Here is an 18,998-nt window from a genome sequence, read left to right as displayed (position 1 = left end):
CCAAAGGGAATAGAATGTCCAGGCGAATATTTATCTAAATTGGGAAGCATAAAGAGTCCGGGTAGTAGCAGATCGATGGTTCAAGGAATAGTCCTGCTACCCAATGTCATGGCGGTCGAGAAGATGCAGGTCCCAGATGACTGGATCGGTCTAATCATTAGATACTTACTCAACAACAACTTGCTGGTTGACCAGAAAGAAAGACAAAGGTTCCTCAAGCATAGTTCATGGTTCATAATAGTACAAGGTTTTTTGTATTGCCAAGGCTTTTCTACTCTAATGCTTAAATAACTCGGTCTCGATAGGGCTCACTACGTCCTCCAATAAATCCAAGTGGGAAGTTGTGGTCATCATCTTAGTGCGACATCATTAACTAAGAAAGTAATCTAGGCAGGGTATTATTGGCCGACCATAGAAAAAGATGCCTCTGAGCTAACCAAGAAATGCATACCCTACTAGTTGTTTGTTGATCTTCACAAGGCCCCACCCGAAGAGCTGACAACCATAATGACCCCATGGCCATTTTTCATATGGGGTATGGACTTCCTGGGACCATTCCACCAGCCGCCGGACAACTTAAGTTCCTAATAGTAGCAATAGATTACTTCACTAAGTGGATCGAGGCTGAGCCCTTATCCAGTATCACGACGACCAACATCCGTAAATTCACTTGGAGAAACATTATAACGCAGATCGAGATACCGACCACGATTGTCAATGATAATGGGACTCAATTTTCTGACCAGAAGTTTGGGGAACTATTGTCAAGCCTTCACATCAAGCAACACTTCACTTCAGTTGAACACCCCCAAACCAATGGTCAAGTAGAAGCAGCTAACACGGTCCTCCTGCAAGGAAATTTTTTTGCAAGAAGCCAATGGAGCATTGCCGGAACAGTTACATCATGTCCTCTGGGCTTACTGCACAACTCCTCACAACACCACCGGGGAATCACCTTTTAACCTCACTTATGGGGCCGAAGCCATGGTCCCGGTAGAGATCAGTGAGCCCACCTGACAAACAACACACTTCGATGAAGCCGCCAACTCAACTATCTTAAGACACAACTTGGATTGGATAAAAGAGAAGAAAGATTGAGCTAGAATTAGGGAAATCACCATCAAGAGAAGGACAATTGAGAAGTATAACACAACTGTAGTACCACGAGGCCTCGAAGCAGGCAATTTAGTACTCAAGATGGCTGATGTCGGCAAAACCAAAGACAAGCTAGCACCTATTTGGGAAGGGCCCTACCAAGTAACTAGCAAAACTGAAAAAGGGGCCTACAAACTTGAAGACATGGCAGGAAAGGATGATCAAATGATGTAATCAAATCCGACTTATATGTTAACGATGTATTATTCAGATGTTTTTTACAGGCCATAGATGGTCGCCAACAATATGCCTCTCAGAGGCATGGACCAGTCCCCATCTGATGGCGAATCAATCTACAAACACATGCCAGGACCAAGTCCTCTTGTCGCCAATAATATGCCCCTCAGAGGCATGGGACAGTACCCCCTTTGACGACAGTTTAATCTAAAAATCCAAGCCAAGACCAAGTCCTCTTGGTCTCCAACAATATGCCCCTCAGAGGCGTGGGCCAATCCCCCTCTGACGGTGGTTCAATTTACAAACCCAATCCAGGACCAAGTCTTCTTGGTCGTCAACAATATGCCCCTCAGAGGCGCACGCCAATCCCCCTCTAACGACAGTTCAATCTACAAACCCAATAGAGGTGCAGGCTACAAAGGTGCGGGCTACAAAGGTGTGGACTAGTCCCCCTCAGACAACGGTTTAATCTACAAACCCAAGCCAAGACCAAGTCCTCTTAGTCTCCAACAATATGCCTCTTAGAGGCATGGGCCAATCCCCCTCTAACGGCGGTTCAATCTACAAACCCAAGCCAGGACCAAGTCCTCTTGGTCGCCAATAATATGCCCCTCAGAGGCGCGGGCCAGTCTACCTTTGATGATGGTTCAATCTACAAACCTAAGCCAGGATCAAGTCCTATTGGTTGCCAACAATTTATCCCTCAAATGTGTGGGCCAGTCCCCTCTGATGGCGGTTCAATGTACAAACCCAAGCCAGGACCAAGTCCTCTTGGTCCTCAACAATATGCCTCTCAGAGGCATTGGCCAACCCCCTCTAACGTCAGTCTAATCTTCAGTACGACCTGATCATTAAAAACGTTCTGCTTCATTTACTAAAGAATTTCGGGTAGTTATTACTTAATAATTATTCAATATTCTCATTCAAGTCCATGAATGGAAATCCGGATAACCACTGAATTCAAGTTCATCGCCTAACTTCCAGATGATTATTTAGCGATCAGTGTACATTCACATTTAAAACTCATTAATGGATATCCAGTCAATCACCACATTGAAGGAATTAGAACCTACCCGACCAATTACCACTTCATCATCAAAGTTCAAAACAAGTGTGAAAATACGACTGATTAATTAATCGATTGATTGACTAGTAATATAAACAATAGATGAGCTAATCGAAAAATTTCATTGATGAAAAAGGGGGGATACAAAATACAAGAAAAGGAAAAATAAACAAAGCCTAAGCCTAATCTCCCTCACCATCTCTGGTCAGGATCGGGAGGACCACAACACCTTCATCCTCGTCCACAATGAGTTCGCCCTTGGGAGTGACCCGAGCATCGATCATCGATTCTCGTCCAAGACCAGTCAGCATAAGGGAAAACCAAGCCAACTTGGGAAAAGGCATTATCCCAGCCGACGTTAGCCGCCCCATCAACATCATATTCCAGTCTCAGATAGGCAACCTTAAGGTCCTCAATCTCCTTATACACCCAAGCGTTTTCAGCCTCCAAGGTCTTCAACTTGTCCCAGAGCTGGAGCCTTTCATCTATACCCCATTGAAGGCAGTCAGCAAGAGAGGTCGCCTCCCTTTGAGTGACGCTCAGATCCACCTTGGCCAACATCACAGCCTCCCGGGTATCCTTCAGCTGAAGGGACACCATAGAGATTTTGCTCATCGACAGAGTGATTATGGGCCTCCAAATTCTTCACAATTTCGGCATGATTCTCCTTTAATTCATGGAGCTCATGATAAGTGCCAAAAATACCTAATTTACATACACTTATCATGTCATTTATCCTATGCAAGTCATGCAAAACCAACTTAATTCAACACGTTTTAGATAAATTGTCATATTTTGATTATATATTTTGTCCACCTCTTTTTTCAAATCTTTGTGTGAAGTTTCTTGGAAAAATGAAGAGAAGAAAAAGAATCAAGAAAATATAGTCAAGCAAGGAGGTGTCCACATAAGCCATTTTGATGCACACATGAAGCTGCTCACTAAGCAGCCTGACGTGGACATTCACTACCGCCCAGTTGACTTGTCACCAACTTGGCTCGGCTAGGCACAAGCTTTACACGGTCAAACTCAAGCCTGACACAAGCCAACCTACTAAAGCATGCAACTCATCATGCACCTTGGGACCGCCCAGCTGGAACCACACACCTGGAAAGAGTAGGACAAGCTGCTCAAGCATGCAGCTCAGCGTGGCCACATAAGCAGCCATGCCGGCTGGACCCAGCAAGGGGTCAAATTGACTTAGCCACCAAGCAACCTTTACATCATGCATGTCCTCATTTGAAAAGGCTCCTGAGCACTTTTCAGAGTAGCTCACAATAGCCTAGGCAAGTAGCTCACAATAGCCTAGACAAGTAGCTCACAACTAGCCTTGGTGAGTCAACAACAAGCAAATGACTAAGGTGCTTGGTCATGGACCAAACCCATGCTGAAGAGTTTAGTGTGCCTAGCGTGTACAAGAAGGTGAGCTAAGCGGTGCCCGGGTTGCCTATAAATAAGCCCCCATTCAACACTTCAAATTACACTTGATTCCATTCTTCCACTTGCATTTTCACATTCAATCTTCATTCTTCTTTTTCACTTCTTCTCCCTAGAAATTCTAGTCTCGGTTCTAAGCTTGATCTAGGTAATTTACTGTAATTTTTACCTAGACTTCTAGAGGAGAAAGAAGATGGCAAATGTGATACAAAAACGTAATTTTGTAATGTCATTTGGGTCCAAAAGCATCTCATCCTTGGATAGATGGCTCATGCTCCTACATATTGATTTGGATTATGGTGTAATGTTATTTCTTCTCTTTAATTGTATCATTTTTTGAAATCAATTCATTCAAGTTATTACTTTTGGTTAAGTTTTGATTCTTTATGAAGTTCTGAATGCGGTTTTAGCTTGATCGCCTAAAACTTGATTTAAAGATCCAAAAATGCTTATTTTGAAAGAGTTGACAAGTGAACTAAAAAGTATAACCTACACCTTAGTTCACTTGCCACATCAAGTATATATTTTAAGCAACTTAATGTCACGGCTAAATAATGTTAATGGAGCCTGAAGTAGGATGTGACAACCTACTCTGACGAGTGACAACCTACTCTGACGAGTGACACTTAAATATTATATAGTCTATTACATAAGGTTTGAAAATCATATTATCATTCTAGGACACTAGATGAAGGATTTAGAAATGGTGTATGGAATCAACCGAAAGTATAACACATAACTTAGTAATTTAAAATATTTATAATAATATTCTATTAGGAAATTCCTTGTGGTTCGACATAATCCTATACTATACTACAATTGAATCTTGAAAGAGATGTAAATATAAAATATTAAAGGGTTAACTTATAAATTTTATTTGTTGACAAAAAAAGAAACCTTGAATCAAAGTGCAATTTAATTCATAAATTGTACCTTTGTGAAAATGAAAAATACACAGTTATAATGAGTGATCTAACTATTAAATTTTATTTTTCAGTCATTTACTTTCTGCAACTAACATTTATTTTTTGTCATTTAAATTCTACAACTAACCATTTATTGCTTCATTTATTTATTCTTTACCAACCTTCCATAAGGAAGTAGTTTGGTTAACAAAGGAAAATGAAAATAAATATCACTCATCATCACTTGTGTTAATTTGCTAAATTCATACCATTATACCGACATTGAAAATTATTCCAACAGCTCACCTGAATGAAGTTCTTGAAGATTGGCCAGAGCATCTTCACCAACCTGGATGGCGAGCAACCCCTCACCTTCGAGGTATTTGGCAACTGAAGCCATTAGGGGCCCGCCTCCTGGGTCCTCTGCAATAGATCCACCAAAGGGACCCCATCTATGACATCCTTCACTATCGGGTTTACTAAGCCCCCGTCGACGACTTTATGGATGTGGTAAGTTGTCTTGAGATGGAGAGGGGAAAATTTACCCTTACCTGAAGATTTGTCCAACCTTTGCCTCTCCGGACGGATGCCCTCCACTAAAGCCACTTCGGAAGGGGTGGTGGGCTCAACAGTCAGGTCAATTGATTGATCGAAAGAAGATTTGGGGGGGCACAACTGTGATGGGAATTGGCCGGTTTATAGTGGTTTCCTTCGAACCACCGAACTGACCACCTTTCCCTCGGGGAGTGGATGGCGGACCCTCATCCCGAGTTGGTAAAATATGTCTGGGTCGTTTTCTACTTTCCGCGTCCCTCCTTTTTGTGGCCGCCCGCTTCAGAAGCCTGCTTTGGTCAGCTTGATCCCGTGGTCGCTGCTGAAAGAAATGAACAAAGACATGTTAGATAGGTGTTATAAACTACATGCAAAGATATATATAGCCGGATGCATACCGACTGCTTTTTCAAAAATATGGTCGCCTTGAACAAGCTATAGCAAGGGATTGATCTCCCTTCTTCAACCCAAGCCAACATCTCATCCGTAGTCCTTTTCTCTTGATCATCCAACTGATCATATGAGAAACCAAATGAGTCGCTAGACCTTTGATGAATTCCCCCATTCCAAGAGAAAGGGAAAAGCGGGATGTGTTCAGTTCTTCACAGAACCCTCAAAGTGAAGGAATAAAGCCCACCTATTCCGAGATTAAAGAGTTGTCCACCCGTGGTGTCCAGCCCGTGCCTCGCCCTTATTGGAACTGAGTCATCGGGAACATCCAAAAAAATAGCCGGAGCATGCAAGGCCGTTCCATGAGCCCAAACAAAAGCTTGATGGCCCTAATAAATCCCCAAGAGTTGGGATGTGTTACCTCCGTATACCATCCTTCAAAGGGGATCTTCAACCCTATCCACCGACAAACATGTTCATACATGTAAAAGCTCCACCAGTTCTAAGTCACCAAGAGGATATCACGACAAACTTGTTCCTGAGCAGTGGGAGGATACCATTGGGTGTCGTTGGCCGGACGCGTCAACACGTCCACAGCTGGGCACACATCCGGGGGAAACAAGATGGGATCCCCCTAACTTCTTGATTAACCCACTAGTAGTGGCCGTCCGAGCCTGCCATACTCTCTGGGGTAATGAATTGATCGGCGCGATCGGTGAAGTTCCACCCCATGATAGACCTGTCATCAAAAGAAGTGTTAGAGTCCGAGCTGGACATATTATCCAAGACTAGACGTCACTTCTCTGAGAAAGCCGCCCGGTCCACCAAGGCAACCCCACTACCCACGTTTCTTCTTCTCAAGTCGTGCAACAAGACCAATAGGGATAAATGGTCGGGTCACCTCCGCAGGAAACGCCATTGCCCGAGGAAAAAAGGTGTCGAGTTCATTGGTGGCGACGATGAGCGGCATAAAAAAAAGGTGGAGGTCCGGGCATGATCTCCACATAATCAGGATCTGATTCCCCGCCTAACATCGCTATTACCGATTGCAGTTATTCCAAAAAATAGAAGGGAAAAAGAGATTACCGAGTTAGTGAAAATGGAAGATTCTGGAAAGAAGAACGATGGTTGGTGTTAGACAATGAACGTATTCGATAGGAGACAGTTTATCCGAAAAAGACAAGTGAAGAAGAATGAAGAAGAACGACCCCTATTTATAGGAGAAGGGTTGGGACCAGGCCATACTCGAGGCCCAACATCACCACCGATCACACACATACAAAAACTCTCAAGGACAATCCTACAGTGGCTCAACAAATGAGGAAGAAGAACCGTAATGAGCACACACGTCAGTTGGACACTCGAGGTCATCAGAAAGGATACTACCGATCTTCCACGTGTCAACCTAGAAGCAAATAATCATCATGACCTACCCCTATACCTATATATGTCCGGCTAGACTAGGTCATAATAGCCTGAGTCTACCAGCCCGGTCCATTCTCAACCAATATGATAGACTTGGGGCAATTGTTCTACCCTGGTTACATCTGGGCAATCCTCCATCCGCCCCAAGTATTTAGTGCAATATTCCTCATCTCCCATTACCCACCTCAAATGGCCCCCCTTCTGACAGATGCCATAAATGCTGCTAGCACAATATTAATGTCTCTGAACGGCTATTTAATGCACCTCTGACACTGCCATTAATGTACTGTTGACTCACCTTCAATGTCAACTAACAATCCACCTTCCATGCTGCCTGCACATTCTGCCTGCCCCCGACAATTTGACAAGAGCATATCTATAGGACAAGCAAGGATGACCAGAGTATCTCTATTGTACCCATTAGATGCTGGCCAATGGTCAGATGCCATCTCAGCATTTCCTAAACTCTATAAATAGGAAGACCACACATGGAGTATAATTCAATTCTCATTCTCTCATTTATTGCTACACTTATTGCTACTTACTTTAAATTCTCTCTTATGTACTCTCTTATCTTTCTAGAACACACTATTGACTTGATCGTTGGAGAACCTTTTCAGTTACCTCACCCGATGGGTCTAGACGTTACTCCGATTAAGGTCTCTGACCTCTCGCCTTCTATCGGGCATCCATCACCAACCATTCTTCATCCAACACCGACCAATCTTCATCCAACATCGACTATTCTTCATCCAACAATGACCATTCTTCATCCGTCATCGACCACTCCCTCCCAATACAAAGAACATTAAGTAATAACCTAACAATGGTAATTTTAACAACATGGGAAAAGGTATCAAGATAACTCAAACCCTCTGTTTGCATAAAACCATTGGCTACTAATATAGTCTTATGTCTTTCTGTGCTGCCATCATAATTGTATTTCAGTTTATAAACCCATTTGCACTAAATAACCCTTTTATAGGGAGGGGCATTAGGGTCCAAGTATTGTTTTGTTGAAGAGCTAAAATCTCATCCTTCATGGCATGAATCCAATCATTGGATTTAATTGTCTCCTGATAAGTTTTAGGTTCATCGTTAGTGGTTATAGAAAGGCAATGATGAAGATGATCATCAGTAACAGAGGAGTAAAACAAGACTTGGTGAAGATGATGTTTAAAACTTGTAACAGAAGCAATATGTGAGGATGTTAAAAGGTTGAGTGGAAGTCCTTAAGATAAGTGGGCAGGTGAGTGGTTCTTTGAGACCTTCTTGGTTGAGGAGAAATGTGAATATGAGTTTGAGAATTGTGTGCGTTATTTGTGTAAGTACTGTTAGAATTTTGTTCAATGGTTTGGATGGGAGTGGTTTGGTTATTGTTGGCTTCAGTAGGTGGGAGATTATCATATTGGAGAAAAGAGTTGTAATCTAAAGTGCATGGTTCTAAGTTTGTGTTGATGAGGATAGGTTTATAAGGGAAGATGTGTTCATAGAACACCACATTCCTAGAGATGTATATCTCTCTAGTATTAATATCAAGAAGGATAAAGCCCTTTGTCCCTTGTTTGTAACCAAGGAATAAAGATTTTCTAGCTCGAGGGTCAAGCTTGGTTCTGTTGTGAGTCAGGGTGGAAGCATAACAAATACTCCCAAAGACTTTAAGGTTGTGTAGGTCTAACTATTACCGGGTTAAAATTTCTAAAGGGGATTAAATGCCAAGAACCTTATTTGACAACCTGTTAATAAGATAGATGTCATGGTTGATAACATAACCCTAGAATCCTTTTGAAAGAAATGAATGGAATAGTAAAGACCTAGCAACATTCAAGATATGTCTATGCTTTTTTTCTACAACAAAATTTTATTGTGGAGTTTCTACGCAAGAGGTTTGATGTACTATGCCTTCATGAGTTTATAGGTTGGGATAGAAAATTCAGTCCTATTATCAATTCTAATCATTTTGATGGCAAGGTTATATTGAACATACACAAGTTTACCAAAATCTTAAACTACTTTTCTAGTTTCAGCCTTAGAACTCATAAGGTATATCCAGGTATGTCTTGTGTCATCATCTACCACAGTTAAGAAATATATATGTTCATGTATTGAGGGAACACCAAGTGGTCCCCATATATCCATATGTACAATCTCAAAGGCTTGTTTATTGAAATAGTTCTCTGGAATGAAAGTGATTACTTATGTAAGAACTTCATTATGAATGGGTTGTCTAATGATCTCTATGATTACTACATCCCATACAAGTCTACCAAATTAACTTGGTATGCACTTGAAAATAAATATGATACCAAGGAAGCTGGGACCAAAAAGTATGTTGTTAGCCGCTACCTCAAGTATCAAATGACTGATTATAAATCAGTAGAGTCTCAATACCACGAGATACAGAAAATTGCTCATGAGATCATTTATGAGGGTATGTCTCTAGATGAGCAATTCCAAGTGGCCGTCATAATTGACAATCTGCCTCATAGCTGGAAGGACTTCAAAAACCTTCTAAGGCATAATACTAAAGAAATCTCTTTGGAATCTCTGATTACTCGTCTTCTTATTGAAGAAGAGGCTCGTAAGCAAGATCAGAGAGAAGAGGTGCTGATTGTTTCCAACAATAACACTAAGAATAAATTCTCAAGTGTGGTATTGGAGCCTCCTAGCATAAATTCCACAGGCCAACATGGTTCATGAGGCATTTGTGGCTGTATTATCTGAGGTCACTATGGTTGGAGGAACTGATGGGTGGTGGGTAGATACTGGCGCATCCTACCATGTCTACTATGCATGTGCTATATCCAAAACATACACATATGTTGATGACAAGAAGGTGCTATTGGGTAACTTCCACATCACTATTGTTGCTGGAACTAGTGATGTGAAGCTGAAGTTTACATCTGGGAAGATTCTGATTCTCAAAGATGTGATGCACACATCAGAGATGATGAAGAATCTGACTTCTGGTTTTTTTCTTAATAAGGTTGGTTTTACCCAAATCTTAGGAACAGACTTGTAAACTCTTACTAAGAATGGGGTATTTGTTGGGAAAGGGTACACTACTAATGGTATATTTAAATTAAATGTTGAAAATCAACTCAACAAGAAAATAAAGAAACTCAGAAGCGATAGAGACATTGAGTATGACTCTAACATGTTTAATGGTTTTTATAAATTAAATAGCATTATTAATGAAACAAATTCACTATATTCACCAGAAATGAATGGTAAAGCTGAAAGAAAGAATAGAACTTTAACTGAATTAGTTGTAGTTATATGTTAAGTTCTGGTGCAACACCTTCATGGTGGGGTGAAATTTTATTAACTGTATGCTATGTGCTAAATGGAGTCCCCAAGGCTAAAGTTAAATTTTCCCCATATGAAATTATTAAGAATAGACAACCAAACTTGTCTTATTTGAGAACTTGCGGTTGTTTGGCTTATGTTCGGATACCAGACCCTAAGAGAGTTAAACTCACAAGTAGAGCCTATGAATGTTTATTCATTGGGTATATTGTAAACATCAAGACATACATGACTTATGACCTTAACGCGAAAGTGATCATTGAGTCTAACGATGCAGACTTCAACGAAATGAATTCCCTTTTAAATTGAGGAATAGTGGGGGCACACCACATATCTATGATTAGTAATAATGATAATAACGATGGGTTAGAAATAGAACCTAGAAGAAGTAAGAGAGCAAGGACTGTTAAAGAGTATGAACCTTATTATATGGTCTATACATCGGAAGAGGATCCATTAACACTCCAAGAAGCTTTGACTATTAGTATTGAGTGGGATGCCCTTATTTGGTCCTTCATCATGGTCTTGCACCGTCATGCTATTCACTGCTCCATTGCTCCTTGGTTTGAACTTGAAGTTTGGTGGGAAACCATGCTTGAAGTAGCAAGTGTCTATTGTGTGCCTTTCCCTTCCACAAAAGGTGCACACTTTGTCGTTGTTCTGTCCACCATATCTCTTATTGGAGTTGCTTATCACAGGATTGTTACCTTGTCATCTTCCATCTCTGCTTTTATTTTCAAAATTGTATCTGTTGACGTTATTGCTTGGTAGGGTCTTCCAGTTTTTCCTTGAAGTGATGTTACTCACATATGTCTTACTGTCAGGATAACTTGTACCTTGAAATTGGCTTTCTTGCTACAGAACCAAAGAAAGTGACTCCTTTATTTGTGGTAAAGGCTCCATTAGTAGTATTTGGGATTTAATTGTACTATAGTGGTCACTTAATCCTTTGAGGAAATAGATGACATATTATGTTTCCCTATACCTCTTAAAGGTTTTCAAGAACTATTCAGAAATGCTCATGTCCCCTTGTCTCATGGAATGCATTTCTTGGAGAACATTTAACGTCCTAAAGTGATCTCCTTTTGAGTATCTTTCTTTGAGATCCTCCCAAAGTTGTTGAGCATTGTCAAAGTAGACAATGCTTTGAGAAAAGTGTTGTGCGAGGGACCTTGTGATCCAAGAGATCACCATAGTGTTGCACATCTCCCATGCATCAAAGGTTGGGTCATCCTATTCTGGCATTTTTATGGCACCATTCACGAATTTAAACGTTTTTTTGGAAAGAAGTACCATCTTCATGGATCTGAACCAATAATCATAATTGCTCCCATCTAATGATGGTGATACCAATATGATTCCCGGATATTCACCTGGATGGTGATAGTACGGGCTTGTAGGATTATGTGATTGATCACCATATTGCTGTTGAGATTGCTAAATCATATTAGAGTCAGTGTTCTCCATGATTGGAATGAGGAAAAGCTACACTACAACAGATTTTGTATTTGTGGAGTTTTTTTTGCGATTAGTGGAGGTTTTTAACCTCCACAATATAATTAGCGAAGGTTTCAAAAACCTCTACAGTTATGACCGCTTGAAACATTTTGCGGAGGTTTCAAAAAACCTATGGTATCTACATATTTGTAGCGGTTTATTACTGTTTGCAGGGGTTTTTAACCTGCACTATTATGGAGGTTAGAAACCTCAACTATTTATGGAGGTTAAAAACCTCCACTATTTGAGATGTAATGTTTAATTTCATAATTTTCACAACTTTAATGTCATTAATTTATAATTATTATTTAAGTATACAATACTAAATACAAATGTTATTAACAATAATAAAATTTTATTGGAAATAATCAAGGTAGCGTAACATAATTGAAAGAGTTATAATCTATCATTTAATATAAATCCAAATACAACATAAAATCTCAAAAAAGTAAAAGTAGTCTCATATGACACTTTAAAAACAAAATACATAACATAAATCCAAAATGTTGTTGGCTCCAGATGATCCTCTTGCACCCAAAGGTGTATAAGACATATTTGCATCATCATTTTCCTGAAATAATAAAATGAAAACATTTAGTTGGAACAATAAAAAGACATTGTTAATTACCCCATCATTATATACATTTGGTTCATATAATATTGCATGTCCTATGATTATGCACACTTGAGTAATATTAACAAAGACAATATGTTATATCTGCAATATGAGCTTTCTTCTATTCAGGGGGAGAGTGAAGTTTTTTTTGTTTTATTGTGTGTATGTATATGGGCTATAAGTTAGATAGAAAATCAAATAACAGAAACAATCTAGGTAAAGCAACCTAAGAAAAAAATTATTGAACAATAGTTTATATAGCTTCTTAGGAGATTCAAAACTAAACCAAAAAGTATGAGAAAGTTGATTCTCCAATTATGAGCTTTCAACAATAACATATTCTTTGAGGTTCGACCTTATACCAATGATTCTTGAAATCTAATGCAACAACATATTATCTCCTATTTATATACCGACTTTCATTATATTCAAATCAGGAAAATCAATCAAATAAACAAAATACTAAATATAAAAATGATACTTGCACATACATGTGTAAAGAAGTTAGCCAATTCTTCAGAAATCCCTCATTCTTTCATTATGATGTAGGACTTAAATGCTGATTCCAAATTGTTGTATCTCTCTCGCCAATTGTTAGAAGATGAAGATGCAGCAACAAATGATGAAGAGTGGCTCAAATGAGAAACTTGAAGTCTAGTATTCCTATATGTGTTCGTAGGAACTGCTCACATGCCCATGGTTAGCACTCTCCCAGAGTGATCTGGTCCCATCACTCTACCAACTGAATCATGAGGAGAAGCTTTAGATTCATCAATGTTGGTTTGAGTCAAAGCCTCTTGAATTTGTTCCTACATGCATGCAAAAATATTATCAATTGTAACAAATTGAAGATTAAAATTCATTGCATGCAAACAAGATTACTTAATAGATTGAACTTACAGCTACATTCCTTGCCGCTTCATTTACAAATGTTTCATCCTTCCTTTTATTAGTGGCAACGTATAAGTTTCCACGACCTGGTGGCTTCCCATTCACCATCTAAATATAGAAAACTTAATTCAAAATTGAGTTTTTCTAAATAAATAAAAATTAATAAGTGCAAAGTCTAAATTAATAAAAAGTAACATCATAATGTCACTACCATCTCACGTCTTCTTCTTGAATTAGGCTTAGAACCACCATTATGTGGAATTACTAGCTTCTTTCGAATTTCTTATTTTTTCCTACAAAGTTCCTATGGAAAAACAATTACATATTCACACAGTAATCAAATAAATAGCTATTGAAAAATTCAAATAACCAAAGTAATGTCAATTTATATACCATAATTGATGGTCTCAAACGATAGTGAACAAAACGATTCCATTGATCTTTGTCTATGCCAATTGGAACATTTCTTATGATTTCATCTCTAGTCTTTGCTGGATTAGAGAAATCATCTCATAATCTTTGCCTACTTGCACACCATTTTCTCCCAAGACTAAGTTTTCAATATCGTCTTGAAATGCGTTCACTAGTCCTAAAACAAAAGCGAGGCTTCCAAAAAGTGACATGAATTTGTCAATATCAATTTTACATATAAACATAAATAATATTAAGATAAAAATTTATACATGTATAATTGTTATACCTTTATGATTGTATCAAAGCACTCTTTAAAATAAGTAGAAGGTATACCACTACGTCCATCAGACCACTTATCATAATCTATTGGAAATAACTTGCAATCAGATGTCAAAGTTCCTAAAAATCCAGCAAGAAGGCCTTGCGCAATACCATAGGCTGCACCTTGCTCATCAAAATCCACAATGATGCATAGCCCGATAGGTAAGTTATTCACTTCTCTAACTTTGACCTTAATCTGCTTGACAACTCTTTCCGAGTCTATAACAATAAAATAGAATATCAGGTGAGATATTAGATTGTTAACTCTTGAAAATGAACACCTATATGAATGTAAATATATTATATCTTTCACTTTCTTTGGTCCCATCCTCTGTTATGGACCAATTAGTTCATGCCTTTTATTGCAATACATATATGCTACAAATATTGAGAATAAACCAAGTAGTTAGATTATATTCTATGTGTAAATGTTACTAATTTGAAAGACTTTGGAGCTTTAAACAGTCACTAACCCCACTACAACGAATACGAAGTAAATGTGATGCATAAATAATAAGTCTATTATTATTATAAATACAAAGTAAACATAACACTTGTACCTATTGGCTCGACAACCCAATAATGTGTACACTCACGTCCAACATGATCTGTCAATGTTTCAACTTCTTCTGGGACTTCCGGAGCTGACACATCAGGAGCTTGTAAGGAATGTACTAGTGGTGCAGCGTCATGTGTCGCTTGTGAAAGGGCTTGAACTGATGGTGAAGGATCTGTATGATTTATTGTTGGTGAAGAATGAGTTGGATCTTCTATTGGAGATGCAACACATTGTGTTGATGTGTTGATTTCAATGGATTCTGAAAATGCTTCACTTTTGGCATATCTTTGTATACATGTGAAAAAATAGAAAATGAGATAAAAACAATTAGATAATAATATGACATAATAAGTAACTTCATAAAGGAAATGAAATAACAATAGCATTAACTATGTAAAATAATTATCTCTGAGAAAGTATGATAGTAACTATATAGTGTATTCAAGAAAGAGTGAAGTTTTCAAAACTATATCATCAATTACATGATTTGTTGCCAATTGCACATATTCATCATTTAAAGTACAAAATTGGTCAAGGTTTTGCTCTTGATATTGCTCATTTTCATATGCATCATATTCTTCTTCTTCTCCCATGTCATATAAGTCTCTCGGCTTTAGGTGCACATCAACACTTCATCCTTCATTGACCACATCATCTACATAATACACCATTTATGCTTGAGATGCTTCTATGTAAGGTTCATGTTCTTCACGATCACCATTATGAATTAATCTATCAAAGTTAACACAATTAAAATTCCAATTGTCCTTTTTATACCCTTTATCTTGTGTAGTATCTGCCCATCTACATTTGAAAAGAATAACCCTAAACTGACCATAATAGTTAAGCTCAATGATATCTTCCAACTTTCCATAATATGGTAAGTCTGCTTGCCTTATGTTCCCATCAACACTACTTGAAATACAAGATGTGTTAGAGGTTAATAAAACACCACTTTTTGCATTCTCATTCCCTCTTCTCGAGCCAAGTTTCGAAATTTGAACCCATTAATATTATAAGCAGTGAATCTTCTTGCAATGTCTAATGGACCACATGCTAGAAACTTTAGATCATTAGACGTTGTATTTAGTGTGTCTGGATTCATAATCTAAGTTTAAAAAAAATATAAGTTAGAAATGAAAGTTACTATGTATGGCAAATAAAAATATAACAACAAGTTGGTCACTCACCCTCCTTCAAAAGCAATCAACAAATTCTTTGTTGACTCTCTTCTCTATATTTGTAGTTGAAGGTCTCCTGCCCCTTGAACTCCTTTTTATAAATTCTCTGAACTCACTATTTAAAAAATTATATTACAATCAATGAAATAACTATTATATTTCAAGTAGTAAATCAATTCAATTTTATCTCATTTACTTACTCCACAAATGGTGTGACAATTGCACAATTTAGAAGCACATATCTATGAGCTTGAAGTTTTTGCATCTGAGTTAAAGTGAACATTGAGGAAGCTCCTATTGATTTACCAACTTATGGGAAGATAGAGGATACAAATAAAAGCTCTTTATCACTTGGGTCATCACAAACACGTCTAGGTCTATTAAACCTTGTCTCTATATCCTCAATGTATCGAGAACAAAAATTAAGAGACTCTTCTGCTAAGTAACCCTCAGCTATAGAACCTTCTGGTTGCGCCATGTTTCGGACAAAGGATTTTAAATGACCCAACTCTCTATAAGAATGATGAGTAATTAGAGTAAACAAAAAATGATATTTATAATATATATGAACATAACATAGTAATGTTTTACCTCTCCACATGATACATATATTGATATTGCACTGGACCCCCGAGTCTTGCTTCCTCTATGAGATGAACAGTTAAGTGAACCATAATAATGAAAAATGATGGTGGAAATAACATCTCCAAGTGACAAAGTGTAACCACAATTCGTTCTTGGAATGTATAAGTGGAATATTTGTAGTAATTTATAAGTGGAATATTTGTAGTAATTTATAAGTGGAATATTTGTAGTAATTTATAAGTGGAATATTTGTAGTATATTTGTGTTTTTTAACATGTGGGTATATTTTATAATTTTTGGGAAGGATACCCTTCTACTGCTAGATACAGAGGTTTACCTTTCCCATATGAAAACTTCATTTTATTTTCTCATTTGTCCATATTCAATGAAGTTTCCTCACATATAAGAATTAAAAGTTAGTCTTCTCATGAGTTAGCTCAATTGGCTAAGTAAACCACCAAACAAGTGTGAATATTTTTGTTTAATCTCCTAGAAATTGTGCTCCAACTCTTTGTCATGGCTTCTGGTAAGTATTTTTTTCTTTATAAGACCTGACTTATTTTCATAGAATTTTTTTGCATTTGCAGCATTCTTTCCTCCTTTAGGATTACAAGAATTAAGTCTTAATTTCATAAGGAGAGATCACTATAATGAAGTTATTATAACATAAAAATCATGTCTATTAACAAAACAATGGACATGCTTTATGTCAATAATTTAATACTATCATTCTTAATATCTTTTAATAACATTACATTGTGTTCTTACTAGTTACTATTGCCTACAACTTCACAGCCTTTCACATAATCATATAGAGCGCCATTTGTTTCCACAAAAGTTACTAAAATTACCAGTAGCTTGCACTATTTAACTAGAAAACATATGTACTTAAATTTGAAAAATACTTCACTTCAATGCTACTGTCCATCATCAAATTCACTAGCATACCAGAACACCAGGTATCAGGCCAATACTTAAAAAACAAGAACTTACATTTTTGTCACAAATATCCTCCACTGCTTATGTGATAGCTACAGAACCCACATACCAAACTAAAATAACCACTTGCCAATACTCCATTTGCAAAGTAAAACAAAACATGAGACAACCGAAAGGACACTTATGCATTAAGCATGTAAATTAAAGCATAACAGAGCAGATTACAAAGGTTATATGATTAATACACATTTTATTCTCCTGGCTAAAACACATTTCATTACTAAGTACTACTATACATGTTTAGTATGCAATAATTAGAGATTTAGTAATCACATATCTCTAAATTGAAAAATATAGATAACATGTTTCATAGAGCATGATCGTTGAATCTGACTATAACATTCAGAAGAAAAATGATTGGACTCGTAATATGGCTTGAATAAAATTGACATATATACACGAAGTGAAGGTTAGCTTCAACAAGCTAATAAGCTTCTTCCAAAGCATCATTCAAAATAAAAATGACTGGACTCGTAACATAGCTTGAATAATATTCACATATATACACGAAGTGAAGGTTGGCTTCAACAAGCTAATAAGCTTCTGCCAAAGCATTGAGCTATTGCACAACTTCTTTATTTATTTATATATATATATATATATATATATATATATGTTTGTGAATATATATAAAGAAGCTGCGTGGATCAATGGATTGAAGAGGAGAAAATCACAGATTTAGATTGAAGAATAATAGAGATAGTATGTACCAAAACAGTGCCGGAAAATCAAAGATGGAGGTCACCTACGCGTGGATCAACAACGAGAAGATGGAAGAAGGAGATGGAAAGAGGAAGGGAGTCCAAAAATTAGGTTTGCTGCGTATTGGGGTTTGTTGATTAGGTTTTGTAATGGGAAATTGATAGTGGAGGTTTTCAACCTCCACTGATTAAATAAAAACCTCCACTATCCATTTAGTTAATTTTTTGGCCCACCTTTTTGATTTATTTGTGGAGGTTTCAATAACCTCCACACAAAAACCTCCACAAAATGCAAAATTTGGTGTAGTGCTAGGAAATCAAGGTAATCAAGGAAGGAAAGATGGTTTTGCAGCAGAGCTCTCAAAGTGAGTTCTCTAATACCATATTGGAAGTGAAACTGTTGTTACCGTAGCTTGCAGCAATTCTAAATGACACGAAATAATACTTACTGGCTGAGTCACGACCAGGTCGCTCTCTTTAAGACGTTTCGTAGACGTTTCGTGGCACTGCCCAAAATGTGCAAGTAGACTATCAACCACGCCGTCCCTAGGATAAAACAGTCCATATCTCTATTATCAAATTCTTACTGCACTGTAAGAACCGATCTCGAATACACCCACCAGCCAATTCTCTTCCCACAATATTGACTACCAGTGTCAATTCTCGAAATCCCACAACATGGCTACCAGTGCCAATTCTTTACCCACAATACTGACTACCAGTGTCAGTTCTCGAAATCCCACTTTGGCTGCTTGTGCCAATTCTTAAGTGTCACGGAAATAAAGGGGGAGAAGTTTGCCGGAAATGCGTCGGCAGAA

At 37.8% G+C, this 18,998-nt stretch overlaps 1 protein-coding gene and 1 pseudogene across 1 annotated transcript; one reads left to right on the top strand and one right to left on the bottom strand.

Annotated features, from left to right (window-relative positions):
- The first annotated feature begins 515 nt into the window (after window positions 1-515).
- On the top strand, window positions 516-962 carry LOC109341286 (uncharacterized protein K02A2.6-like). The gene has a single exon (XM_019579155.1). The coding sequence runs from the start codon at window positions 516-518 to the stop codon at window positions 960-962; it is 447 nt and encodes a 148-aa protein (XP_019434700.1).
- An 11,351-nt stretch (window positions 963-12,313) lies between these two features.
- LOC109341284 lies at window positions 12,314-14,997 on the bottom strand (annotated as a pseudogene).
- Window positions 14,998-18,998: the final 4,001 nt, after the last annotated feature.

The sequence above is a fragment of the Lupinus angustifolius genome, unplaced genomic scaffold (genome assembly GCF_001865875.1).
Source record: "Lupinus angustifolius cultivar Tanjil unplaced genomic scaffold, LupAngTanjil_v1.0 Scaffold_421, whole genome shotgun sequence".
Lineage (NCBI taxonomy): Eukaryota > Viridiplantae > Streptophyta > Magnoliopsida > Fabales > Fabaceae > Lupinus > Lupinus angustifolius.
Note: the sequence above shows the minus strand (reverse complement) of the source record. Positions and strands in the feature narration are given on the sequence as shown.